This window comes from Neolamprologus brichardi, chromosome 11 (genome assembly GCF_056152115.1).
Source record: "Neolamprologus brichardi isolate AB-2024 chromosome 11, ASM5615211v1, whole genome shotgun sequence".
Classification (NCBI taxonomy): Eukaryota; Metazoa; Chordata; class Actinopteri; order Cichliformes; family Cichlidae; genus Neolamprologus; species Neolamprologus brichardi.
In genome coordinates this window covers 2,524,324-2,539,974 of record NC_142114.1, presented here as the reverse complement: position 1 = coordinate 2,539,974, position 15,651 = coordinate 2,524,324, and the positions used below count along the sequence as shown (strand labels likewise).

The 15,651-nt window shown below is 42.0% G+C and overlaps 1 protein-coding gene and 1 pseudogene across 1 annotated transcript; one reads left to right on the top strand and one right to left on the bottom strand.

The window, feature by feature from the left end:
* Positions 1 to 15,506, top strand: pop1 (POP1 homolog, ribonuclease P/MRP subunit). Its single transcript, XM_006795970.3, has 16 exons — positions 1 to 114; positions 311 to 440; positions 2,519 to 2,668; positions 3,346 to 3,521; positions 3,654 to 3,914; positions 4,019 to 4,106; positions 4,258 to 4,436; positions 4,572 to 4,834; positions 4,936 to 5,029; positions 5,120 to 5,228; positions 5,329 to 5,448; positions 6,730 to 6,851; positions 6,950 to 7,141; positions 12,477 to 12,631; positions 13,281 to 13,496; positions 14,147 to 15,506. Exons 2-16 carry the CDS (start codon positions 314 to 316, stop codon positions 14,841 to 14,843), a joined length of 2,949 nt encoding a protein of 982 aa, XP_006796033.2. The 5' UTR covers positions 1 to 114; positions 311 to 313; the 3' UTR covers positions 14,844 to 15,506.
* LOC148100431 (uncharacterized) lies at positions 7,400 to 9,306 on the bottom strand (annotated as a pseudogene).
* Positions 15,507 to 15,651: the final 145 nt, after the last annotated feature.

The following is a 15,651-nucleotide window of genomic DNA, read 5'->3' as shown; positions in this document are numbered from 1 at the left end:
AAACAAGACCAGCACCAGCGTGAGGAAACCTCACATGGTTGCTAAACGTAAAACTAGAGGGTCCCTGCAGCTGGAACAGCGTTTCTGACACACATCACACTGGGGAACCTTGAGGTAAGCTTATGAAGTGTAATTCCTCTGTACGTTTGGTATAGAAATGTTTTTGCTTTGGTTTTGTTAGTTAAAACAACTCCGCAACTTTACCCCAGGTAACGTTGCTAGCAAGCCTGCGTTTTAGCTCAGCATTCAACTGTTTGGGTTAGAAGCTGCTCGCATAGCGAGGTCTCAAGCGTCTCATTGTATCTTACAGAAAATGTCTGCGGCTAAAGTCAAAATGCGGGAGAAGAAGATGAGAAATCAGCCCGCCAGTGTGCAGTATCCATCTTCTTCATCTAACGTGGAGAGCAGCACGCAGAATGGAGCAGACGCCCCTGGCACCGGTACTCTTGCCTTCCCTGGTTATTTCACGTAGCCTATTACATATTAAACTGTAGGAACGGCCAGCGAGTCCCCTACAGTAATGCAGAACAAAGCACACATATGTTTTCTTCCAGTCTTCCACGTATGAAATGGATTCTTGTATAAAAATTTACTGCCAAAATAGTTAAACCGGCAGATAATATGAACCACATAAGCAGAATAAAGCCAAGGTGAACTGAACAGTTTTGCTCTCCTTGGACTGTATCATACATACTTGAAAGATAAGGTCATACATGACTGTATCTGATATAGCTATACATTAAATATCAAACACAACAGAACATTCTTCCTTTCTAAGTAAATGGATATATGTCATATCTGATAGTTCTGCTACTTGCCATGCAGTGCGTCCAGAAAGTATTCAGTGTGTCACTTGTTCCATGTGTTGTCATGGGAGACGCATGAAAACATGTTAGTTGTGCCTTATTCCAAAATGGACTAAATTGTACATGACATATCTGATAATGACAAAGTGAAACAGCTTGCTTGAAATTCTTGCAAATCTACTAAAAACAAAGGTATAACTTGTAGATGAGTATTCACAGCCTTTGCCATGACACACAGATTCAAGTTCAAGTGCATCCTGTTTCAACTGATCGACTGTTTTCATAGCTGATTGGAGCCCACCTGTGGTAAATTCACCACTCATCACCTGGCCAGTACCATCCCGACAGTGGAGCATGGTGCTGGCAGCATCATGCTGGGGGATGTTTGTACACGTGCAGCAGTGTACAGAGACATCCTTTATGCTGACCTGCTCCAGAGCGCTCTGGGCCTCAGACTGGGATGAGGGTTCATCTTCCAACAGGACAACAACCCTAAGCACACATCCAAGATAACAAACATAACTGATCCCCATCCAGCCTGATGGAGCTTGAGGGTCTGCAAAAAAGAATAAGAGAAACTGCCCAAAAATAGGTGTGCAGAGCTTAAACTCAAAAAGACTTGAGGCTGTAATTGCAGCCAAAGGTGCTCCCGAGCAAAGGCCTTGAGTACTTATGTACGTGTATGGACTGTATAGTCTGTATAGTCTGTATCTGTCTGTGAAGGTTCTCAATCATCCAGCTCATCATAGTCTAAGGAGCCTGGAAAGAAAAGCGTCTGGACTTCTTTAAGTTTCTTGAAGACGTTTCATCTGAGAAGCTTCTTCAGTTCTAGGGTCAAATGGTGGTGAGTCCCAGATTTTAAGCCCTATGGGAGTGTCCCCCCCCAAGAGGGTCATGGACCCCCTATTAATCCTTTACGTAATCACATGAGCCAAGGTGTGAAAACGGGTGTGGGTCACAATCAGCCAAGGTTTCGGGTGAACCCACTGTGAAAACTAGCCCCACCCTGTCATGTGACTTACTGAGGTCAGATGACCAAGGATGTGAGTGGGCACTAGGGCGTCTGGAAAGGGATCTCAAAACTGGATTATAGATGGCAGACAGTTGGTGTCGTAAGGCACCGCCTCTGTCCAAAGGACATCTAGAGGGCATTCCGGGCATCTAGAGGACCCACTTGTCCATGGTCACACTTAATTTGGGACAAATCAGAGCATTTATAGTGAAATAACCTGAGTTCAGGTCTAGCACCTCCTGTTTAACATAGTTTTTTCCAATTGACATTAATAATTTTATGCAAGAATTTATTTCATGTGTAAGAGACCTTCGAGAAAACTATTACTGTTGCTTTGTTTTGTTGCACCTCTGGTAGGAGTATCTCAAGATTTTGTGAGTCTTCCCTATGGACTGTCTGTCACTTGGTTCTTATGATTTTTTTTTTTAAACTTTTTTAAGTGCCCTCCAAATTTTTGTTTTCTTTCTAGTTCCTCATCTTCCTCTGTCATGTGTTGTTCATACAGTGAATATAGGGAACATATTTTTTCCAAGGGAGGAATCCCTTCTTATTAAGGTCGTTTCTATGATGAGATTCATGTGAAAACAGAATAAACAAGAGGACAAAGATGTTAGATGCCTTATTAAGTTGGGCGAGTTTACACGCATTTGTAGAGGCAGACCACACATGACTCAGTCTCACTTTTATTTGACCCCGACAGGAAAAAATGCTGATCCTCTCAAAGGTGGTCTTTCGGAGGTGCACCCCTCTACAGAAAGGCAGAAGAAAACTCCCCACCAGAGCGGATGGGTCCGTGGACATCATAAAGATGGTGGTGGCTACACTAAGGAGATGCCCAAATACGTCACTGGTAAAATCTCAACATTTTTTACATATTAAGTTTAATTCAGAGCATAAACAGTCATGAAAGAAATGAATTGTAAAGGTATTCATGAACAGTTACAATCAGTGTTGCCAACTTAGCGACTTTGTCGCTATATTTAGCGAGTTTTCAGACCCCCTAGCTAAAAAAAGACGTGAAAGCGCATATCGCTTTTACTCTCAACAAGCAGTGGGTGCTGTAACGCAGTCAGTTCTTCTTTTACTCTTATGCTGTTTTGTGGATCAGGTTTAAAACTACTTATAAACACACACACACACACACACAAAGTAACTCCACCAGAGTGCCTATTTCGGGTCACTTTTGCCGGTCAAAGCCCGGGTAAAGGAGCAGGGTTGGAATTGTGACATTACAAAAAACAATAATTGCTAAAAGAAATTTAATTTGTAGTTCTAAATAAATTCTAAATGCATTTAGGACGTTTATTGCTCACTTTATGTCTCGTCCACGATGTTATTTCTCTCTCCAGCAGCGTAGGTTACAATTACATTAGCATGACCAATTATGCAAATTAGGTGATGACGTCATTTAGCGACTTCTAGCGACTTTTAGGACAACCAATAGCGATTTTCCTTACTGAGGAGTTGGCAACACTGGTTACAATCCAGTGAATGACTTCCATCTCCATCTTTACCTTGCTCACTCAGCTGGAGCTTTTGCAAGGGCCAGGGCTGCAGAGGTGAGCGCCATGTTGAAAGCTGTCAGAAAGACCACAAGCAGCAGCCGTGTGTTTGAAGCTCTGCCCAAACACATGAGGAGACGAGCCATGAGCCACAACACCAAGCGGCTCCCTCACAGACTGAGAGAGGTGGCCAACAGAATGGTAAATTTCTGGACGTATTTTATTTTCAGCACTTGAATGTCTCACAAACACCTCCGTACCCTTGTTTTATATACGAAGTCCCCCACTCTGAGTACCTGGGACATGTCCACTCACTTGTCCTTCCTCTGTCAGCGGGAGAAGGGCCTCCAGGCTGGCTCCAAAAAGAAGAAGGAGCCAGCAAAGAGCAAGAGCCGCAAGGCCCGGCGGCGTCACGGAAACCTGCTGCTGGAGTTCAACCGCCGTCAGCGTAAGAACATTTGGCTGGAAACGCACATTTGGCACGCCAAGCGCTTCCACATGGTTAAAAAGTGGGGTTACTGCCTCGGGGACAGGCCCACATACAAATGCTACCGGGCTTGCTACAGAGCAATGAGCAGCCACTGTCTCCTACAGGTAACCACCTGCTGTTCACACAGACTCTGTGAATAATTTGTTTTTACGTACTGTAATGCCGCTGTCTGGAACATCAGCTTACATTTTGCATTATCTCTGCTCAGGATCTCTCTTATTACTGCTGCATAGAGCTGCAGGGGGACGAAGACAAGCTTCTAGCTGCTCTTTCACAGCTGACCAGCAAGGAAGCAGGTAAGAAATAATTGAGGTTTCCCGTTGGGCTTCTCTCTTTGCCTTCATACAGTAGTTCTCAAGGCAAAAAAGAGTTTTTAGCAGCAACTCCTGCTAACTTACACATTTAGTTTAAGTAGTGTAGTTATACACCTTTGATTTTCTTTTCTAGGCCCTACGTTTGCTGCAGCACTGTGTCTGTCAGGAAGGAGACAGGGCAGTGTCATGGTGTACAGAGCTGGACGGTACCCCTCACAGCCCCTGGGGCCCGTCACCTTCCTCTGGAGACCCCGCACACAGGGCTCAGCGCACAGGCAGCTGTGGATCTGGGCTCATCCCACTCTTAAGCAGGTGTGACTGGTTTTAGAGGTCTGCTGGTTGTAAATCATTTTTATGGTTGGCCTTTTGAATTTTTACTTGATATTATTACATTTACAAATAACTCCAGCAGGACTGTTAATTCCATATACGGTATCCTCCTTCCAGGATCTTCTGCCTGAATTACAAACTGTGTGTCAGTGTTGTGAGGCTGTATTACCTCCGGCTGCACCAGTAGTGGTTAATCTTACCTTGGAGGCAGAGTCAGAGCCTGAAAACACGCCTGAGGCCAAGCCGGTACCTGGAACCAAGAGAAAGCGTAGCCGTAAAGATGCAACTGGACCCCCTGCAAAGAAGATCCTTGGTGATGGAACAAGATTACCCTCCACCCCAGTGAGCTGGAGGTCCAGCTCAAATGGAATAGTTATAAAGTTTGTGTCATTTCAGGAACAAACCGAAATGAGATTGGTTTTTACTGTAGATGTTGATGATTGTTTCATTCACTTTATTCTTTGTGTGTGTGTGCGTGCAGCGATCTCACAATGGAGATTGTACGCTATCGGCTGATTGGACCACAGTCCCATTCGGTGTTGGTAGACACTTTAGAAGCTGCTACAGGCTGTGATGTAAGAACTGTACTATGTTATTAACTTGAACTGTTCCCAAAAGGCGTTTTCATTTTCACTTCATGCTTGAATTTGTTTTTTGTAAACAAGGAAGTGCAGAAATCCCAGACTTGCTCCCTCTGGTGGCCTCAGCACTGCTCAGATGAGGCCAAGATGACTCTGCATCAACAACAAGCTGATATCTTTAACATCCTGAAAGGTTTGTTTTTCCTCTACTTTTTAAAATCCCTGATTACTTATTTTGCTAGTTGATTGTGTGTCCAGCCTTTTCTGTCTCACCGTGACTGTCGTTCACCCAGGCATCTATTCGACCGCCGAGCTCCCCTCAGGCACGGTGCTGGGTCTGACTGTGGATGACCCAAGGCTCACTTTACCAAGAAAGAGAGTTAAAGCTTTGCCTTGTGTAAAGCAGGCACAAGGTAAAATCAGATATACTAGATATGACGGTGGAGGAGGGGAAAGGGGTTTTAAAGTTGAGTACTTGTACATCTCACAATATATCGACACTGTTGCTTCTCTCCTACCGCAAAATCTGACATAGCAGAGAGTCAGTCTGTTTCTGGTCCTGAGGTTGTTTCAGTGAGTACACATCTGGTTCTGTGCTCCGGGGAGCCTCTGCTTCGCCATGCAGATGTTCCAGGTTCGAATCCTGGCAGAACCCTGTACTCCAAACACACCCTTAGTGACTGGCAACAGCTGACTTATGAGAAGATGCTTGAAAGATGAGGTCTGTTTTTAAAAGGGCCCTTTGCTGATTTAAATCGGATGTACCATATTCATGATCCATTCTCATTGCATAAATGGAAAAATAGAATAAAAGTCTCTTTTGTTATCTTAACATAATTATTATACTTGATATTCAATGTCTTATATTAAGCTGTTAGTTTCTAGTTTTTCTTTTATCAAATTTCAGTATGAAGTTGATCATCAGGCATATTTCAGACTCTGAGGGGAAAAAGCAAAAACAAATATGTGAACATATGAATAAACAGGAAAATTCTACAATTAAAAATAGAACTGCTTGGCTAATAAATTTATGCCTTCATATTTTCCCTCAGCCTTAATGGCTTCGCAGCATCATGAGGCTGTAATAAGTGGGAACCTTTTATTGTTCATGTGGGTGGAGCTCTGATAAACAGGTTTGCTGTGATATCTGGGTAATATTGCTCAGTACTATTTTTCTTTGCCTCATCCTGCTTTACAGTAGGCGTACTGAGTTCTTATAGAAAATGCATATTTGATGTCTAGCATCTGAACTAAATCAGGTTTAAATCTTCATATTGGACTTTATTGACTATACAGATGACTAGACACCCATCTAGTACAGATTTTCTTGTACTAGATGGGTGTTTTGCTCCTCTTTGGTAAATCAGTGGTAAAATGGGACCCACAGGAGCATAACATTATGATTGATCACTCTGTGGCCATCCCTAATCAGCTGCAACATTAAAACAACCTGCCCTGCTGTTGCCATGGTGGTGTGTGCTAGTCTGCACCAGTGCTTATGTGGGTGGTATATGTTAAAGTAACATCCACATAAATTCCAGGACCCATGGTTTCCCAGCAGAGCGCTAAATCATTGATAAATCACCTGCTTATCAAAATTTTAGATCATAAAGCAGAGGTCGAGGACTCTGTCTCACCTCACACTAGTGATGCTGGTTATATAGGGGTATGCCATGTATGTGTGTTTCTTCCAGAGGTGGACGAAGAGAAGAGGCGAAAGCTAATGTTGGAGGGAGTACCAGAGCCTTGCTGTCAGAGTTTCATTTGGGAACAGTCTGTGCGAGACAATGTCACCGATAACAAGATATCTGAGCAGGTAGCTTATTCTCTCGCCACTATCATTGTTGTCGTATCGTGCGTTAGCCTCTCCATTCCTGAAAGTGCATATGTGGCACTTTCTGTTACCTCCTGCAGGAGCTGAACCGTATGAGGAGTGAGGTGCTGGTGCCAGGCTCCAGGCTGAGCCCAACTCCCCTGCAGGGTCGTGTCCCCATTCTCCTTGTTCATCAGCCGGGCAAACAGGTTGGGCATGAGATGAGCTCCTGGGGAGCTGGATGGGACCTATTGCTTCCCAAAGGCTGGGGGATGGCCTTCTGGATCCCACTGGTAATACGTTTTGGAGTATTTTTACTTTTCCTTGGAGTGGTTTGGGTGCTTTCACACTGCTTGGTTTGGTTAAATCGAATGCTGCCACGTTTACTTATTTACTGTGTTGTTGGGTTGATGTACTTTGAACTCATATAGTGAGTTTTAGTTTGTTTCAGAGTGCACTGTGGTTTGGTTTATTTCTTGTTACAGTGGAGGTTTCAAGAAGAAAATAAAAGACAGATCTGAATGTTTGAAAATGTTTTGGAAATATTCTGTAAAGATGAGATGAAAAATACTCAAAGGATAAATTCAAATGGTTTATTTAGATAAGTTGAAAAAAAAGTTAAACAAGAAAGTAAATGAAGAAAAAAGGTAAAACGAAGTAATAATGAAGAAAGTTAAACAAGTAAATGAAGAAAGTTAAACAAGTAAATGAAGAAAAAAGGTAAAACGAAGTAATAATGAAGAAAGTTAAACAAGTAAATGAAGAAAGTTAAACAAGTAAATGAAGGAAAAAGGTAAAACGAAGTAATAATGAAGAAAGTTAAACAAGTAAATGAAGGAAAAAGGTAAAACGAAGTAATAATGAAGAAAGTTAAACAAGTAAATGAAGAAAGTTAAACAAGTAAATGAAGAAAAAAGGTAAAACGAAGTAATAATGAAGAAAGTTAAACAAGTAAATGAAGAAAAAAGGCAGAGGAGAGAAAACCCCAACAATCCCCTCTGAGCAAGCACTTGGCGACAGTGGGGAGGAAAAACTGCCTTTAAACGGGCAGAAACCTCCGGCAGAACCAGGCTCAGGAGGGGACAGTCAACTGCCGGGACTGGTTGGGGGGGTTAACAATCAGGTGAGGAAGCAGTAGCGTCTCTCCTCCGGAACAAGTGGAACCATTTTTTCTTTTTTTTCAGGCACTTTTCCACGAGCGCTTTTTTCTCCAGGATGAGATTTCTCAACTCATCAATGGTTTCTGTGTTTTCCTTTTCAAGTTTCTTACATCTTCGTTCCACCTCTTCTAATGTGGCTTGTTGTTCTTCAAGCTTGTCTTGGAGCTGTTTGGATGTTTCCTCCTGTATCAGCTTGTCCTTGTGCATGTCTGCATTTCTCTGTTGCACTTCTTTGTGCTTGTCTTCCAACTGCTCATTTTTTTTCTGGATTTCTTGGAGCGTGAGCTGCAGGTCTTCATGTATTTTGTCTTCTTGTTGTTTTTGTGCCTGCATTTGAGTGTTTTCACGCTTCAAGTTATTATATTCCACCAAAATCCCCTTAACGAGCTCTGAGTTGTTTCTCGCATTTTGCTCGATCCTTTTCTGCAACTGTGAGCAGCGTTTCTCCAGTTTGTCCTTTTCTTCTTCCACTTTAGTTGCTTTGTCCTCCAGCTGATTACAAAACTCCTGCAGTTTTAGATTTTCAGACTCAAAGTCCTGGACGATACGCTTTCCTTCTTTCAGTTTTTCTTGTTGTTGCTCTTTCTGTTGAAGAAGGTCTTTATTTTGGCGCAGCGTTTCATCCAGGCTTTCTTTCAGCATTCGGTATTTTTCCTGCATGCTCTTCAGTTCGTGCTGCATGTCTCTTTGCTTTTTGTCCTGCTCTTCCTTCTGTTGGAGGAATTCTTTCTTTTCTTCCACAGCTTCATGGAGCTGTCTTTGGAGGAGCTGATTCCTTCGGTCCATGTACTGGAGATCCCGTTGTATCTTATCAGTCATCGTTTTCTTCTCTTGGAGCTGGTTGGTCATTTCTTTTAGTTCTGCACTCTTTTCCCTTTTTTCTTTAATGAGGTGCACAATCTGCTCTCGGGTCTGAGCAAACTTGATTCCCCAGCCCTCATTGATAATTTTTATGTCCGGCTGGCGCTGTTGTCTGTCTTCCAGCTCTTTATTTTGGGCTTCCACTCGTCTACACTTGTTCTCCAGTTGAAGTTTCTCTTCTTCAATTTGTTGCATTTTTTTCTGGAGAAGGTAGTTTTCCTTCCTACTCTCCTCTAACGCCCTTTGGAAGGATGAGACACCATTTGGGGAAATTGGCCGGCCACGCCAGGAAGGAGAGGCGGCGTAATCTTTTTGAATTGGTTGTTTTCTTCTTGGAAACATGTTGGAATTTCAATACGATGACTTTGGTTTTGTGGTGAACGTTTGTTGGCTGCAACACAGATGCTGCTGAAACGAACTAAAAACTTGCTGTTGCTCACCCCTATTTAAGGAAAAACATCAAAGGACTTAAGATTCTTAAGATGACATCATCCCTATGACATCATCACTCCCTAAGCCAATGAGATTGTCACAAGACATTTTGGAATGGGGTATTTTTTTTTAAACTGTTTTCAAACTTAACTTAAAATTTCAGTGTTTCCTAGTTGTGGACTATTGGTTAGTCCAGCCGATTAAGAAATTAATTGTCACAAACATCCCTAATATTATATAACAGACAACAGAAAACAAGACAGTTTTTTTTCTACGCAATAGAACTATAATAAAAGTTTTTTTAAATTATCCTACTTTTTATAAAAGAGAACATTTATTAAAGAATATGTATTTAATTAAAAAACTCTGTTCATCTAAAGCAGGGGTCAGCAACCTTTAGGACCCAAAGAGCTGAAGATCCATAATTGGCCTATCTGGGGTTGAAAGTCTCGATAAATGCACGGCGTTTCGCCGGGTACACCGGCTTCCACGAGTGTGACGCTTATTTTGAGCGATGAAAAAATAAGAAAATATAATTTTATTTGTATATTGCAAAATCACAATAATCTTCCAATTCAGAACTACAAGTTTAAAAAAAAAAAAAGAACTAACATAAATAAAATACACTTCAGCTAAATACTAATTTATTTTCCCAAACCACGCGGAGCCGCACTATAAGGACTAAAGAGCCGCAGGTTGCCGCCCCCTGATCTAAAGGGTATAACAAAAAGGGGGAGCTTCCTGCTCGAAAATGAAATGTCCCCACTGGGCGCTCGTGGCTCATGAGTTAGGAGTTTGCCTTGTAATCGGAAGGTTGCCGATTCGAGCCCCGGCTTGGACAGTCTTGGTCGTTGTGTCCTTGGGCAAGACACTTCACCCGTTGCCTACTGGTGGTGGTCAGAGGGCCCGCTGGCGCCAGTATCCGGCAGCCTCGCCTCTGTCAGTGCGCCCCAGGGTGGCTGTAGCTACAATGTAGCTTGCCATCACCAGTGTGTGCGTGAATGGGTGGATGACTGAACGTGTAAAGCGCTTTGGGGTTCTTAGGGACTAAGTAAAGCGCTATACAAATACAGGACATTTACCATTTTTCTGGGCGTGGGTGCTTAACTAGTTAAAAAGAACAAAAAAACAAACAAACATCTGTCTCCTATTTTTTATGTCACACAGGAAAGAAGCTTCAATATCTGATGAGAAGACATTAATTTGTTGGTGTTTGTGGTGTTTGGTGCAGTTTTGTTTTCTGGGTTGTTGTTTATTTACAGTGGAGATGAAGATCTCTAACAAGTTGATTTGTTCACATTCGCACATCTTAATCTTTAAGAGGAATGTGTTTTTTGAGTTTGTACACTATATGCATGTAAGGCAACCGTTTCCTCTTTCACTATTTTTGTGTGCTGCGTTTTTCTTTTTTAACAAAAGGGGAACAAAAGACATTTAAGTCGACCTAAGATGATTTGTTTAAATTTTTACAAGGTCTTACTGAGGTGATGCAAAGTGAAACATGCTTTCGTCTTTTTTGGTAATGTGCTGAAAAAGCTTGAAAATTGACCTTGAATGTGCTTAAAAAGTGCTTGAATTTGACCCTGAAAAATGTGTATGAACCCTGAGTGGGGCAAAAGCAGATACACTGGGGGGAATGATTATTTGATCCCATACTGAATTTGTAGCTTTGCTCTCTTTGCTGTTCCTCCACAGCTGAAAAACACTAATGGGATTTTGTCATCACCCTGCGCAGTGGCCAGTGTGGATCCCATAAATTGATACCATTAAAATCTTGGACAAGTTCGAGTATAGCTCATCTTGACCTCAAGTTCAGAGGTCAAGTTTTCTGACAATCTTGTGAATGTGGTAACTTGACAACAAGGCCACATAGGATCTAAAATTGATACCATAGTTGTGTCTTCTAGGTACTAGCAGTTTTTATGGAAGTTTCATTTTAATGGCGAGAGATCAACCAAAAATCAAGAATAAATGCATTACATTTGTTATAAATTGATTTACATGTCATTGAGTGAAATGGTATTTGATCCCCTACAAACCCGGCCAGAATTCTGGCATAAAAATCATGGAGGAAAACGGCTGAAGGATGGGTCTTCCAGCATGACCATTACCCAAACGTGACTAAAAAAGAAGCTCACAGCTCACCAGTTCTCAATCCTCCATATGAAGTCTGTGGAGGGAACGTATGCTTTGAGTTACCAAGAATCAGCCAAGAAATGTAAAGCATTTAGAGCTGCTGTAAAGATGAGTGCAAACCTGGTAAGCAAGTTCTGTTTTACTTCACATTGATTTCACTCGTAAATCAGTAAAACAGTGTATAACTTTTGTAATTTATTTCCTCTGGATTTTGGTTCCTATTCCAACTCTCTCCATGAAAATAAAGGCTGTTAATTTCTTTGTAATTAAACTAACTTACAGTTTCTGCAGGAGATCAAATGACCGTTTCCCCCTTTGTGTGTGATAAAATCAAAAAACTATAGAATAGAAAAATACATCTGCTTGTCAGCTGTTCAAGAAGTGATCTTATAATTAGCCTGTTTTTAAAAAAATAAAATAAAAATACAGTAAACGGTCACTTGGTAACTATATTTCCACTTTACTTGTTGCGGACTGTAAGCTCTGAGAGTTAATAATCAGTTATGTTTTTTTCCCTGAATCCTGACTCCACAGAACATACATGTGCACATTAGAAGCAGGTACATTTAATAATGGTCACTACTTTTTTTTTGTTTGTTTGGTTTGCAGATGAAAAATGTAACAATGTATCTTTTTCTTGGTTTAACCCCCCCCCGCCCCCCCCCCCCCCCCCAATAACCTAAACTGCAAGAAAGGAAGCACACTTGACATGTAGATAACACCACCTTCATCTGATAACCTACTACCCAACTGCTTAAGGCAGGATCCCCTAGACTGGTTGCAAATAAGCCAGATGGTGATATCAGAGATTCTCAGGCTTTCACTTTATATTTGCTTCCTCATTTTATTGAAAATGTAGAGTGATGTTGGTAAGATATGCTATAATACTGTAGGGCCTTCTCCTTACAAAATGAAGCATCTTGAGGTGACTGTTGTGGTATATAAATAAAGTTGAATTGACTGAAGCCCTCAGATTTGCTTTACCTCTGAAGTCGGCTAAAAATCCATCTCTCCTCTGCGTCGTTTCTCCCTCCTGCAGGTGTACAGAGGAGTTCGCATAGGTGGACTCAATATGAGTCGGAAACACTCTCAAAACAAAGCAGCGCCTCACTTTCCCCGTGATTATCCAGACTGCCCCGCAGGCATGCGTTTTCAGGAGGAGCAGGAGGCCGAGCTGCTGGACAAGTTTAAAAGGTCAGCTGGATACTGAGCACGAAGGAAGAAAAATATTAATGCAGTGTGTGATTAATTTTTATCAAACATGGTGAGGTCCGTTTTCAGTGGGGACGTTTTGTCCTGCCAAAGCTTTTGTGTATCTTGTAATATTATTCTGGCGTCTAACTACTATGTCAGCCTGCAGACAGAAAACAGAATCTTAAGAACTTGCCCAGAATCTCAAAGTCGTTTATACATGTTGGATATGTTTCTCCAATTTGTTTTAATTAACTGCTGGCAACGTTAAAAGCAATCTTTCAAATGTGATGGTAAAATATTTTCAGTTACATAAACATTAGCTGAGGTGATAATGAGACTTTATTGGAACTAAAAACTCTTCGCCGTGTTCTGTTTTTAGTGTAAAGTCATAAACGGGGGTAATAATATTCATAATCTACAGCCTGAGTGGTGAGATCAGCAGTAGATTAGAGGTTTTGATAAGCGGAAGCACTCCAAAGTTGTGACCCAGTTAATTTTCATAATGCGGATCTCTGTCGCCATGCAGATGAGATGCTAATAAAGTCGCTTGTCCCCTTCTATCCACTGCTCGACACTTGTGATGTCTTGCATAAATTGGCAAGGTTGCCCAACGGTTTGACAAGGGTTTGCCCTTTTGACCTCTCCGTAGGCATCCACCTGCTAAGAGGACCAATTACATTAAGCATGGCTGTGTGGCTCCTTTCCGTTGCCCTTGGCAACAGCTGGCAGAGGAGTGGGAGATCATCGTGCGGGAAGGAAGCAGCCAGACACGAACCACAGCGCAGGCTGACGCTGTGACCGAGGAGAGGACATCACAACAGGCGATCAGCATAACAAAACCTCCGAGCCGATTCACTGTACTGAGGTGCATGTTTTAAACGTTTGTGGTGTTCTTTTCTTAAAGTGAAGATAAACTTTTATCAGTACTGACGTGTACACTAACATACACACACTGGTGCTCCCAACGTGCCTTTATCACACACGTCTAAATCACACTTTAAAAAGTCTGCTGCATTAATATTTTTAAGAGTCCCTTGAGATTAATGTGCTGTGTTTTTGGGAGGCCGTGGACTCCAATAATCTCTTTCCTCCTCTTTGTATTTTTTATTAAGAGACACAATCACTGCTTTTGACAGCTTTGATGCATGCTGCTTCTCCAGTCTTACCCCCCTTTCATCATAATGTCCCCGATGAGAATACCCAAAGTACATCCAGCCTTAAATTGCTGCAATACATCACTGTGATTAGTGGAGGGGAAAAGTAGCATCTATCCTCATAAAACCATCACATAAGCTTTGAGTAATGACTGACTTTATGGGAAAAAAATTGGATTGATTTTCACCGTCCATTGGCTGCCTTTTGTTTTCAACATTAGGCATTAAAAATGTTCTCCAACAAAATTTTGTCTCTGAGGATGGCTAATGGAGCCAATGAAAATGCTACTTTTCCTTTTAGTATTAATCACCTGATTTAAATGGGGCTTTTTAAACAATTTATTTATTTTTTGCTTCCTAGGAACAGAAAGGCTTTGAAGCTGCTTTCTGCCTGGTGCAGACCCACAACATCTAAAGGTCAGAGGCCATGCCGTGTTGGCGAGCTACCGCCTATCAGCTGTGAAGCTATGACGTCGTTCCTGTCAGCACATGCGATGAGTCTGGTGTGGGTGCATGTGTCGCTGCTGTCAAAGGGCAAACCGGAGTACCATGCCATGTTATGCGTGCCAACTCCAGAGGACCTAAAGGCGCTAGGAAATCGACAAGGAACTGGCGGTCCTCAGGAGCCACCACACAGAGACCACTTTAAAAGCAGAATTAAACGCAGAAAGAAGGACCCTAAGAAGGCTGCAACATCCTCTGTAAGTCCTAATAAGCCTGATGGCAAGAAGACAGACCTCATCTTTGCTTCTGACTTAGACACCAACACATCCAAAGACCCTAAATCCTTCTCGGAGTCTTCCTCAGACCTCGTTCTAGGGCTGTGGCCGGATCCTCTGCCCAGTGTTGCCTCTCACTGCTCCCGGGTGACCGTGGGCTGGGTCACTCAGGGTGACTTCTCCATGTCTGCAGGCTGCGGGGAGGCTCTTGGATTTGTGAGCGTTGCTGGGCTCCTTAATACCCTCCTCAATCAGACAAGCGAACACAAAGGAAAGCTGCTGCTTCGGAACCCCACCTCCTTGCACTACCGCTTTGCTAAGATCAACATAGAGGTCTGAGGTCTGTTTTGTCTATGCAAGTTAATGCCAAGAGTGCAGTAAATTGTTTGATGTTTCATTTGTTCAGTGAATTGATGGAATCTTTGTGCCTTGACTGAAGATTTATTGACTTGCATGGCATCACAACAAGCAACCTAGTGACTTTTTAGTTGAGTATAGTATACTCTGAGATACATCTTTATTGATTTAACTAAGTAAAACAAAACAAAAGGTAATCTGTAAAAGAATCGGTGGAATACTGTAAATGAATGAGAGCCTTGGTTTGTCTCAGAAAGATTAAAACTTTAAGTTTGGGTTTCCTGGAGGAATGGATTTGATGATTTATGTTACAGATTTTGTGTTTAAGAGGGTGTTTGCAGCTTCCATTGCATTGAAGAGGTTTTGAGTATATGCTGTGAAATAGGTGTACTATACTGAACAGAACTGTTGTTGTGGGAAACCACAGCCATTAACCTACAATCAACATAAGTGCTCAGAACAACTGATCCTTTAACATTCATTCTTTTTATAGTCGCACTGGCAGGAAAAGCAGTTTCCTGCACATCCCATAATATGTAGGTGGAAGATAAGAGTATAGTTGCTTGGCAACATTAAAGTTTAGTATATAGTTCGAGGTGAACATGGGTGATATATTATTGCTTTTATTGGTAACAGATTTTTGGAGCGAGCAACTTTATTGTGACAGAAGATTTTAAAAGCATGGCTCCTGAAGCACTTTTTTCTTCCTCTCCCCATTTTAAAATGAGGCCATGTCAGATCAACATGGCACAAACTGGGCTGGCCGGTCTTCTTGGGAGTCCCTCCCCCA